At 33.7% G+C, this 12,865-nt stretch overlaps 1 protein-coding gene across 1 annotated transcript; it reads right to left on the bottom strand.

Moving 5' to 3' along the window:
• Positions 1-88: 88 nt before the first annotated feature.
• Positions 89-2,186, bottom strand: LOC130662814 (protein PFC0760c-like). The gene is made up of 2 exons (XM_057461747.1): positions 2,028-2,186; positions 89-1,081 (listed from the first exon to the last, which is right to left on the bottom strand). The coding sequence occupies exon 2, from the start codon at positions 1,053-1,055 to the stop codon at positions 378-380; it is 678 nt and encodes a 225-aa protein (XP_057317730.1). The 5' UTR covers positions 1,056-1,081; positions 2,028-2,186; the 3' UTR covers positions 89-377.
• Between the last annotated feature and the right edge of the window lie 10,679 nt (positions 2,187-12,865).

The raw sequence follows: 12,865 nt of genomic DNA, 5'->3' as shown, positions 1-12,865 counted from the left end.
TCCATTTTCACTGCCATCAACAAGGGACAACTATCAGAGTTCACGTTTAGAGAGGGATAGAAAACCTTTCAATCGGGGATTAACCAAGCAAAGAGAAACTTTATGATAAATGCAGATTTTATTTCATGAAAAAAATATGTGCACATCAAACAAAGTTTATGAGCTAGAAAATATGACCAGTACTCAGCGGTTTAGGGTGGGTTTAGAGAGAAATATATCAAACTGCTTGGAATTATAAGATACAAACAAACAACAACATCCTAATTCTAATACATATATGTTGTTTAATAAGAACAGTGCTGTGTGAGAGGAGACAGATAATTAGAAATAAAATTAATAAAAAACATAATGGTGTTTAAAACTTCGTAGATTTATTGTTACTGTATCGTTGAAGGAAGTAAAAATTGTATTGTCTTGTACACTCGTCGTGGTTTACACACAGACTTTTGTATTATTCTTATCGTGGTATGCTCACAGATGCGTTTCACTTTCAATCCACAGTGAGGTGGGTTTCTTTGCCGCTCACACACAAAATGACAGTTCAGCTGCATCTTTGTTTTCTTTGTTGCTATAATAACAGGACAACACTCTGTATGAACTCTTCTTGTAGCACCACAGGCGAACATTAGACCTCTTTTTGTGTTCTTTACAGCATCCTTTTTTTTAATTCCTCTTTCTCCACCATCACTGACATCATTTTTGCTATCGTCGCTGCCATCAATTTCTCCATCATCACCATCATCATTATCTCCATAGTCACCATCATCACCATCATCATTATCTCCATCATCACCGTCATCATTATCTCCATAGTCACCATCATCATTATCTCCATCATCGCCGTTGTCATCATTTTCATTGTCAGCCTCGTCCTCGTCCTCACCATCATTATCTCTGTAATTATCTCCATAATTACCTTTTGTATCGTCGTCCTTACTGTCTAATATTCCTTCATTCATATCTCCGTCATCTAACAACACATCGCTCAAATGCCTATTAATTTTGAAAGCGTGTGCAGATGATAAAAAACATAATAATAACATAATCCAATTCATCTTGAAAGAATCGATTTGAGTGCGATCTACAATAAAAAGAAAAAAATACAAATGGCACAAATTTTGATGTTGTTAAGACCATGCTATGAAGTTAATTAACTCACTTAAGGTATAGTTACACGTAGTCAATGTTAAGTGTATGGTTACACATTAGGCGACAAAAGAACCTTATGCCGGCAAAAGAATTGCAGTCTCTGTCGTAGTATATATAAATAATATCGTGCTATCATTGAATTCTCGGTTTGGGTTTTCATACCATGAAATAAAAATATTTAGCTAGACCAGCATTAGTTTCTTATCAGTAGTCTCACTTTATTCTGGTATAAGTTTTACGTTGCCAATGGGTAACCATACACTCAATGGTAATCAACTGCATTTTCTGAATGGCAGGATTACCATAATACATTCAATAAATATCTCAAAGATAAAATTCTTACAAAAATATTGCTGAGGTTTCAAAAAATGATTTAAAAACAATGCCTGTAAAAGTCTTCTCAAATGGTTACTTTAACTGACTTGATTCGAATTGGTAATTTTTATATTAAAAATATAGTCACATCCACCGATACTAAGCTCCTTGTATTGCCGGAACCTTCTGGGTGAAAAATTTTATTTCCGCGAAATACAACTACTCTCTGACAAAATAAGTAGCATTTCATTGATAAACTTCTATTTAGTGGACATTTTTTACAGCAAAACTATTCCGCCTGCCCTGCGATAAAAAATATCCCAACAGCAAACACAAAAACAAAAACAAAATGAGTTTTCTTTTCTCTAACCAAACAAAATAACAATTATTTTTTCTTTTCCACCAGTTTTTCAATAAATGGATATTTCTATTAAATTTACTCTTATATTTGGTCTCAATAGTGTACGCCACATTACAAGATCCAAATTTCTGTATAGAAAAGTTTGAATGCAATCCTGTTTCTTATATAATATACAGTCAGAAGTAAAACAAAATGTAGATACCTTGGTGTACTGCTCTGCTTTGTGCTCAGCAAAACTCACAAAATCACTTGTTTTGTCCGAAAAAGAATCTTCCGCTTAGAACACAAAAAATAAAACTTATCGAAATGTTGGAATGCGTTGCTACGGTTACTTCATATAGTCCGTACAAAACAACTGCTTTCATTGCAGAATAGAATTAATTGAGGCGCTTATTTTCATTAAGTGATAAAGGTACGTCCTTATTAGGCAACATCCTGTAACTACCAACAACATAGAAACTTTGCTTGTTTCATTGGTCTCTCAAATCATCTCCTGTTAAATTGCTAAAGCCCAGTGCAAACATTATAAAATTTTCACAACTCATAGTTTTATTATACTTCTGTCTTGAACTCGCAAGGGACCAAAAACTTGTTCGAGAAAAATACCTAAGGCGGACCACAAAGGAACCGAGATTTTAGTTCGAGATGGAGAGAAGATGAGATAGAGAGTAGTCGAGATAGAGAGATTCCATTGTACTTGAAAAAAAAGAACCCTAATATTTGTTGTAGCTATTACAGAAACAGAGTATAAAATTCATTTTAAGGATGGGTGGTGTCACATGTCTAGGCTATATGTCTACAGTCAGTATACATTCTCGTCATCTGCTGATGGTTCGCAAATACAATACAATATTGTAACCCCGCTTCTGGATGAAAACGTATTTTTGGCGATTTAAAATAGTTACGAACTCTTTAAGCTTACGTCCCAAGGCAGATCACAATATCACAATAGACTTGAAATTACTGTTGCAGGATCAGGAAAGTATTTGAAAGCAAGAAGTTCTTAAAAATGATGCAGTTTAACTCTGGGAAGTTTATGAGTCGTGTCCAATATCAGGCTCCACCACTTTCTGTTACTGGGAAGCACGTGACTTTTTGTCTTATTTATCAGCGATAAAAGGCTCGACTTACACAAAATAATATCAATTCTAATAATTTTAGAAATGTTCTCTGAAGCTCGTAGTACGGTAATCCTTGCAAGGTTTTTCTTAGAATCTTTACAATCCGTTTAACTGACTTCATCACGAAGCCAAACGGAACCTTGGATTGCTCCAGAAACCGACGCTAATTTTGTGTAGGCAGGGGTGTGATTTGGAGATATGTTTACCTAGTTAAACACTCTAAAGCTTAAATAGTTTTTATAGCTAAATAGATGTATTAGGAAGTAATAAACAACGGTTTGACAATAAATACAACAGAATTTTAAATTCTTAAATTTTATTAAGAACTTGACTGGAATATTTACCTACAGTTAAACATTTTCGCTCCAATATATTTACGTGGCCGTCTCTTGAATTAGGATATCGGGGAAGAATTGTACGTAGAATGCAGAATGCAGAAGGTAAAAATCTCAAGTTTCCTGTTTTTCAACTATTTTAAGGGCATAAGCTAATTTTCGTGAATTCTACTTCTGAAAGAAATTTCACAGAAAAAACCTTCGCGAACTTTTCAAAATTTTCATTTTTGGGAACAAAAACTTTCGCGAATGACAATAAATTGTAATAGAAAAATTGATTTTAAATCAAATATTTTTTAATGAAACAACAATACTACTGTATATATATTTTTAGAGTTAGAGTTTTATAGCCATTTTTTGGGCTGATTAATAGATCACAACGAAAAAAATATTTCGTTGTGATCTATTAATTCTACCCTTGTCCATGAAGCCCTCGTTATTTAGGATTTTCGGCTTTTAAAACTTTAAAAAAAACTTTCGCGATTTTTAGAAAAAGTTGATTTTTCGCGAAAATAACTTGTGCGAATTTCAGGTTAAATTTCTTACCGGGCAGAAATTTTTGCGAAAAGGGGCCAAAATCGCCAAAATTTATGCCCGCGAGAATTTCTCCCCTTAAAGTAAAAACATGGTAAAGTTACATCTGGCATTAATGTTTGCGAAAAAAAATAATGCGGCTGACCAAAAAATGTATTCAAATAAATTTTTAAAACATCGCACTTTTTCACAAACTTGCACTTTCTATTGGTCCTTAGTTAGAATTTTGGCAATGGCATAAGTATTTCAGTTTTGATAGATTCAGTGACTTTTTTTAGTTGTTTAAAATCGTTCACCATCTTCCAATATTCTAAGAATTGAACATATTCAATCCAAACGTTGTTCGAAGTGAATGCTTTGTATTTTAGGAAATGTACACCGAAGATCTAGTATAACATAGCCATAAGGCTTTTGCGGTATCCACTGGTGTTCTTCCATGAATTTGCACCGTTCTTAGGGTAGATTTATCTGTTTAAAATTTCTCCTTGTTTAGGCTTGGTTCTCACCTGGCACTAAGGAGCACTAAAATTGAGCACTAAAGAGCACTGGAAGATGAGCGTCTGTTTTAAAGTGATTCACACTATAAGAGGAAAATCTAAATATAAGAACTCTTTTCAGCATGAAACGTAGAAAAAAAAGGGTTTTTTTGCTGCTGCTTTTGCTACGTGTACAAAAATTGAAACACAATTTGAAGAATAAAGGATTTTGGATACGTCCAATATTCAGGCTACAAAATGAAAAAGGGGAATAAAGCGCAGAAAAATTTCTAACACATTCTGCTAGCCGTTTATCCTCTGCTATGCATGAAGGTTGGTTACGTTTCGATTTCTCCAACGACATTCTCCTCTGTCTGGAAACAAACACAGTAACACACACAGAATATCTATATTACAATACCCGTAACTTTCATGTAACATGGGGGAGGGGGCACCTATTAGCTAAAGTCCCTGGCCTAGGTCAGGACCAAAAAGTAATTTAAAGTTGTTTAAAGTAACTTTTGCTTCTCCAAATAATCAAAATATTTTTGTAATTTTTTACTTATGTATGTAAAATGATTTTCAAAATGGATTTCAAAAAAAGTAAGTTTAAAGATTTAAAATAATTTTGAACGTTGGTTATTAGAACATATTAGAAACTCTTGTAAAACATTCTTCTTAAACATTCCGAAGTTTAAAAAAAACTCAGCCTAAGATTATTACGAGACATATTTCCAAAACAAATTCTCTGTTACATAACGATATGACGAAAGCTTTTATAACCCAAAAAGATTTAAAACATTTAATGTCAGCGCAAAAACAGGACTCTTGGGAACTTTGCTACAAATATTCTTTCCCTTGCTCTTCATCGCCTGTTTTCATACATCTAATCATCTCTTTAGAGAGGGCCACTTTGTAAAAGTCTTAACCCATGTGCTGAATCAGAAATGTGCGGTGACGCTTGCAATGATCATGGATATACATGTGGTAAGGTTTGCTCTTCTTCTTTACCTTTATTTTAGATTAATTTTTTCAATATTTTGAAAATAAAAATCACTTCTTTTGCTAGACTCTTAATGCATGTCACTCATTACGCAGGCCTTTAAAGTTTGTTATTTTTAACTTCTTTTCGTTATAGCAGAGTGGGAGGGAGGATAAAGGCATTAAAAAGGCTGGAGCTTACTTTGATAGGCGTCATTTTTAAATTGGCTCAACGGAGTTCTAAAAAGTATAATTTCACAAGTTTTATTTTGCATGATTAGAAATATTTAATTAAAAAATAAAGTCAACTTGTGGAGCTTACATATTTCGCAATTGCTTCAATCTTGCACTACCAGTCTAATTACTGCTTTCCAGGAGGAAAGCAGTAATTAGATTGGCGAAGACAGTAGCGTGGCATATTGATCAAACGTCTTAAAAAAACAAATAAACTTCGAAAAACTGCTCGTTTTTTGTTTTGTTTGACCTTGTTCTTCACTGCATATAGGTTGTTTTTTTTTTCTTTGTGTATTTTACCCACATGTAACATTTTCTAAATCATTCTTACGTCACACGATGGAAATCTATAAAAAGGAACTATGTTTTTTTTCTAGTGGAGTTGCAGAATGTTGCTTATCTAAAACTAAATTTTCTAACCGATATGCTATAGACGGAGACATCAGCAGCACTCACTTTGCATCAACAGAATCAAAAAAGACAATTTTGGATAAGACTTGACCTGCAAAGTACATACCATGTCTTATATATTAGAGTTTGGCGACATCACATTTATTCAAATGTAAATCTAAGAATTGGTATTCAAATTCGTGAAATCGGAGTATAGGGTTACAAAGCTTAAGAGATTACTTTCCCTGCACGTCGCTTTAATTTATTTATTTATTTAATTTAATACATTTAATACAACATTACATTTAATACAACATCCTTCGCACAGGAAAAACTTTGATCTTTATTGAAATAGTCACAGTCTACAAAGAGTTTAAACATCACCTTCCGAACACCACTAAAAGGTTGTTATATTTTCTGTCTCATTCTTCGGTTCTATCACTGCTTCGGGCAGTTAGTGAACTTAGTGAATCTCTCTGAGTAGTTTCTCTGCGCATTATGCGAATTATTTTATGTTTTGATTACCTAGCTACCGTACGATACAATTTTGTTGTTTTTATTTGATAGTTGTTATTGTAAAAAAATATTACTGTTGCCCGATTTGAAAAGGAAAAAATCAATGGTTGTATTTTTTTATTTTTAAAAAAGTCTTTGTCATCCCCCGAAATAGATTCGCGTCAAAATTACTTAGCATTGCTCTCAGCTAAAATTAATTAAATTTATTTCCCGCTAGAATGTTTCCCTAGGGCGATCGGGCTAGACTGAACAGACATTGTTTTCCGTATTTTGCAAAATGTTTTTTTAGGCACTTATGGCCGGGGCAAACGATTCCAACATTCCATCCAACACAGATCCAACACCCATGTTAGATAAATGTTGGAATCATTTGAACGAATTTAAAATTTATAAAAAAAGAAAAAATGACGTTAAAAGAAGAAAAAAATAGTTGGATAAAGTTGGATGAACGTTTGTTCGCCACCAAACTTTTCATCCAACTTTTGCCTTTTTTTCTCGCTCGATTTTCCTGTTGGAATCGTTTGAACGCTTTTCGTCCAACATTTGAATGATGATGACGTCAATCGAAAGAAAATCGAATATTTTGTTGCAAGAAATCGTAGCGTTAATGCAAGTCGTTCATTTGATAGTATAGGACGATTTCCTCCATGTGTTCTTTCTTGGAGGGAAATGAGATCGTCAATGTGACTCAAAACAATCTCAAAATTTTCCACGCTCAATCTAAACATCTGCTTGAACAACATCCGATCCTCCACTATCAACTCCTTGACCAAAGTCTCTTTTGACCCACTCTCTTGTTTACCCCTTCAAGACTTTTCGTTATCAGAATCAGCGAATTCTGATAAAATAATTAGGAGGAACATGTCGCCGCCATGTTTAGTTTGAAATGACTAAGTAGAGCATAATGAATGAATGAACGACATTGTTGGATAAAGCTAATGTTGGATGTTACGATTAAACGCTTTAAAGGGTATCCAACATTCATCCAACATTTGTCCAACAATTGCCCAACAATTCATTTTTGATGTTGGATGGACTGTTGAAATCGTTTGCCCGGCCTTTAGTTTAGTGACAATGAATGTGTACGATTCACAATAATTATAATAAATTTGCTACGTCATAATGTTAGAAAAAATTTTCTGACATTATTCTCTTTGTCTAAAGTACCTTTGAACGAACTAACTTTGGCGGGTTTTTTAGAGATTCGGGTATAAAAATTTGGTTGTAGAAAAAAAGAATTAAAGAAATGCTGAGGTAGAAAATAAGGTAGAAATCGCTTGGTTGGAAAGACTTTCCAATCACCCTACGTTTAAATCTTTAAAAAAATAGTACCCGCGAAAGTTAACATACTTTTAATTGATATTTTGTGTTATTTTACCTTTATGACCAGTTTTATTTATTGTACAGTAGAATTCGTGAAACCAAAACTGTTGTACCTCTAACCGTTATCCAAATCGAATTCAGTCTTTTTCAGAGTAAACATCTTGTATTTTAAAAACTCGTTTGTACATCGTAAGAAAATGCTTTTTCAGTAAGAGATCGACTCGAGTGAGTTCAGCTGTGGGCTTGTAGATAAATAAAGATAAACTTTAAATTGTTTGCAAAATGTTGTTCGTCTTTATTCTCTAAACTTATCTACTGCTACATGTGTTGATTCCTTTTATTTAATAAGAAGCAATTAGCTACTTTAGTCCGGTGTTTTTCTATTATGTTTCAATAATCGAATCAATCAATTGTTTAAATGTAAAGACAATACACAGCTTTCATTTTTTGGCATTAAATGTTAAGTCCATTTTGTACCAAGACATGACTATATACCCAAAGTTTAAATTTGTACCATTAATTGCTGTGTTTTTTAAGTAATACAAGAAGCCCAGGGGCTTGAAAATTTCCGCCATTAGCCTAAAAGATTTTAAAGTTTGAAGTTGATCTTGAAAACGGAGAATTATGGGGTGAACAAATCATTGAGAATTCTCAATTATTATTGTAACTAGCCTGCAATGTTAAAATACAACTCAATAAATAAAAAATAAAATGCAAAATTGTACAGAAAGAAAGAAATGACGTAACATCAAAGATGGCGCATTATAAGACGATCTTCATTATGCTACACTGCACGAGTTTTAACGTTCGATAGCATATAAACCTTAAAATAAAGTATTGTTCATTGGATAATAAAAAAATCTGTTGCACTGTTAGGATTCTTATTGGCTTAAAACTCATTTTAGCCTCGCTCTCAGAAAAAAATCTTTAGCCTGGATAATTTTCGGGCGTCCAGCCTAGCTGTGCTGTCTCTATCTATATCCCTATCTCTCTATCTATCTTCTCACACGATATTAAAGATTCCGCCTTCGCTGGTGGAAATCAATTATCCTTTATAACATTTATGTCCGAATCTTTGGTTCTATTAAAATTCGTAATTACTGTGCAACCATTGTAGAGCTCTATATAAATTTGTTGCGCAATATCTTGCGTCGCTCTATTTTACAATATTTGCTTCTAATAAGAAAATCAGATCTTAAACTGGTGTGCACTAGTGGTTTAACAACTGTGTTAGTGGAAACCAACATTAAGTACGTGATAATAAGAAACTAAGGGTATAAACAGCTAATCTCAAAATGTTGGATAAACTTCATTTTAATTTCCTCAACTATAATATCCCATATGGAATTGACCCTGAAAACAATTCTAATTTTACTTCAATTGCAAAAATGAATAGCCGCGAAATTTATGGTAAACTATCATCCGCTAAAATTAATACTATAAATGTAATTTTTAAACTCGTAAAATAAGTACCCGCGGTAATTCGTATTATTTAGTTTTCATGCAAACAATTTACAGAATTGGAATTGCACATTTTTATTGACAGGTAAATATTTCTATGACTTATGACTGAGTACAAAAACATGTTTTGTTTTATGTAAGTAGAATTGGGCAGCTAACATTTTAAACGGACATATTTTGGTATGACGATGATGCCTATACAAAATGAAATATCATTTAGAAGAATTGATCTTTAATACGATTTCATTTGTAGAAATTAAATTGATTGTTTTTTATGCACGCCTAATTAATTTATTTTATGAGATAGCCTGCAACCGAATTACTGGGTTTTACAACATGGAAAGGGCGGTTTGAGTAATAAATAATGATAAATAGAAACCTTTTTTGTTACAGCACAATAAAAAATTTAATGTAGCCATCTTAAACGTACTATTGTTTGAGGTACTGACATTTTAACGAATTTCGTAAATTTTAGGCAAAACCACGTTAATATAAAAAACACAAAAAAAGCGCGGGAAAAATGCGGGATTATAACTATCTCAGGTTCAAATTTACAACAACAACCCATTCGTGGTTTTCCAACTCAACAAATCTCATTCCCATATCAACTATCCTAAGATCACTTTCGTTATTTTATGGTTTAGTTTAATACTGAAAATCTCTCTCTTTACACCAGCCTCGTCCCGAGGACTTGTAAGGCTTTTTATAATTTGACAGCCTGAACAAGGTCTTTCAAATACAAAAAGCATAAGAAGGCGTGGGGAAGAGGTTGTTTTAAAATTTGCAACAAACAGAAAAATTGGAAGATATTCTGGAAGTCAGTATTCCTACAACCTCACAATAAATATATTGAGACTACTTTTTTCTAGCGCCATCCTGCCCCCTAATTCAGTGTTGTTCCAACGCAAGTCTTCACAGAGCCTCAACTTGTGGGGAGGCGGATTCATGTGAGGTTTAGAACTTTTAAAATGTCATTGAAAATTTGTTGGTTTGCTATCCTCCCTCTCGTTAAAAAAGCATACTGATAGTTATTTTAATTTTTTCTCCGTTGTCCGCCGACATGGGTAAGTTTGAATGCCTGCCGCAACAAGCAAATAAGACATCACATGAAGTAAAACTTTGACTTTAGAACACGAAAGAAGCTATTTAAAACCATTTTTAAAATGTCAGTAAAGAGGGTAAACAGAACCATAATCTGCAAAAAAGTTCTCAAATCTATTGCGCCTTCTACAACCCTCCTCCAATTATATTGGGACGAGGTGTGAAATTTCAAAGTTCGGCCCACAAGCAATTAAATATACTTCTTTCAAACTAAATTCACGCAATTTGAACTTTATCTAAATTAAATTCCAGGGTTTTGTGTCCGTAGAGTGGATTACTGTGAAAGAAGAGGTGTCGTGTTAAAAGCATTTTACATGCTGTTTACCAAACTTAAGTTTGACTGATTGTTTTTTTTCCACGAAGTGCGAAAAAAAACATTTTGCGAAAAGTAATTTTCGCGTTTCAGTCATGCCAAGATATTTCGCGAAGTTTTCTTTCGCAACTGATTTATTTCAAGGTTTTTTGCGAAGAATTATTATCACGAATCTAGTACTTTTGCGCAATTTTAATTTGTTTAGGCCTTTTTGCCAGCTGACCAACTACAAGAAAAAGAAAATTTACTGATAAAAACTATTTTTTTTAAAAGTTAAAGCCCGGGGCAAATCGGTCAACATTCTCGTCAACATTGTGAGCAACATGTTGATACGATTTGATATACCTCGTTAACATTTTCGTCAACATTTACTTATAAAAACTAGTTTTTCCAAAAGTTAAATCCCGAGGCAAATCGGTCAACATTCTCGTCAACATTTTGAGCAACTACATTCTACTGAAACGTGACCATTCATTCTCTTTTTTCAAAATGGCGGAGAAGGAAGCTGCAGCAAGTTTATTGCTGGCATTGGTAATAGATGACGATAAAGAAAGAAAGCGAGGCCCTACCAGAAAATGGATTCAAAGAAGGGAAGAGAAAGGACGCAATGATAACCTCGTCCAGGAGTAGAGAAACGATGGAAAAAATGAATTTGATCTTATTTTCATGCAAGTCGTGTATACACTCGAAAAAAAAACATTAGAATTCGTGCTAGAACATTCGAATTTGCAGTTTAATGATTCGAAAATACTGAAAGATGTTGCGAGAAATGTTGATGGTTATAGCAAATCGTAGCAACATATAAAACTCATCAATAATGTTGATCAACATTTATAAAAAGTTAATAAATGTTAATCAACATTTTTAGATTAGATTTTCTTCGTCAACATGTTGACGGGTAATGTTGCTCAAGAAGTTGCCTCGATTTGCCCCGGCTTAAGCGGAATAACTTTTAGCGAAAAAAAATTTTTGTAACTTCGCAAAGATTTATTTTCGAGAATTGATCTGTCTAAGAATCTTCGCGCAGATAATTTTTTTAGTTTACAAGGCCAGTTTCTCTAACGGAGTGATCGCGTAACACAGTACAAAGCAAATTAGGAACTAAAATGGCAGAAGAAAGTGCCTTTTAAATTATACAGAGAATATAAAAACACAAGTAGCTACACAACTCTTTAGACATTCAGTGATTACACTCCCACACCACAAGTGAAAATAGAGTAAGCAAAGTTTTAAAAGGGGATGATCCAGTTGATTCACTGGATGTTCACATGGACATAGGCCAAATACAAAATACCGGGCGACAGAGACATAGGCAATTTTAAAAACAAGAACTAAGAACACACACAGAAACTTATAAAAAAAACCTGAGTAGGATAAAAACACAACTGAAAACACAACTAAGAAACAACAATATCCAAAAACTAACTCACTTTTTGTGAACCACATAACACAGAAATCATATAAGATAACACTAACAATACAACAGAGAACTCAAAAAACTTCCTCTTACGTGCGATATAAACATGAACGGCACGATAGTCCCAAGGGGAACAAGAAGACTGCATGAGATCAGCCCATACTAATTATCTCGAAAACATATCGAAGGAGAGCGCATGTGTTGCCTACATACATGAGATCAGCCCATACTAGTCATCTCGAAAACATATCGAAGGAGAGCGCATGTGTTGCCTACATACAGCACCAACAACAAAATATACAAACCCCAACCTCGATCCCAGGGCTTTTTTTCTCTTTTTGATCACTTATATCAAAGAGAGAAAAAAAGCCCTGGGATCGAGGTTGATACTCTCTCAGAGTCTTGGCGACACTGACTGAAACAATGTGTTCGAACACTATGGCATCTGTGGTGTTAGCCTATGGTTTTATTCATTTTTTAAAAAAAGTTAGCAGTTTGTCACTGTCTCCCACCCAGGGTTCGGTTCTGGGGCCCCTGCTTTTTTATTATACATCACCGACTTCCATAAATCTATAATATATTGAACGATTAACCTTTTTGCTGAAGATAGGATACTCCTGTGCTGCAAGTCCCTAAAATCATTGTCCAAAACAGTTGACATTTTTTTAAAGTGTTTATCTGTTTGGTTACATACACAAACAAAAAATAAACACAAACGTATATATATATTAATTTTAAAGGGAAGCTTTAAGGATGCAATGTAAAAAAACACACCTCTGTAGTATTTACTTATTTCAATTAACGAGACACGAAATTAATCCGGATTTTAATTAGATGC

Source organism: Hydractinia symbiolongicarpus, chromosome 10 (assembly GCF_029227915.1).
Source record: "Hydractinia symbiolongicarpus strain clone_291-10 chromosome 10, HSymV2.1, whole genome shotgun sequence".
Taxonomy (NCBI): Eukaryota; Metazoa; Cnidaria; class Hydrozoa; order Anthoathecata; family Hydractiniidae; genus Hydractinia; species Hydractinia symbiolongicarpus.
This window is presented reverse-complemented; position numbering and strand designations above follow the sequence as displayed.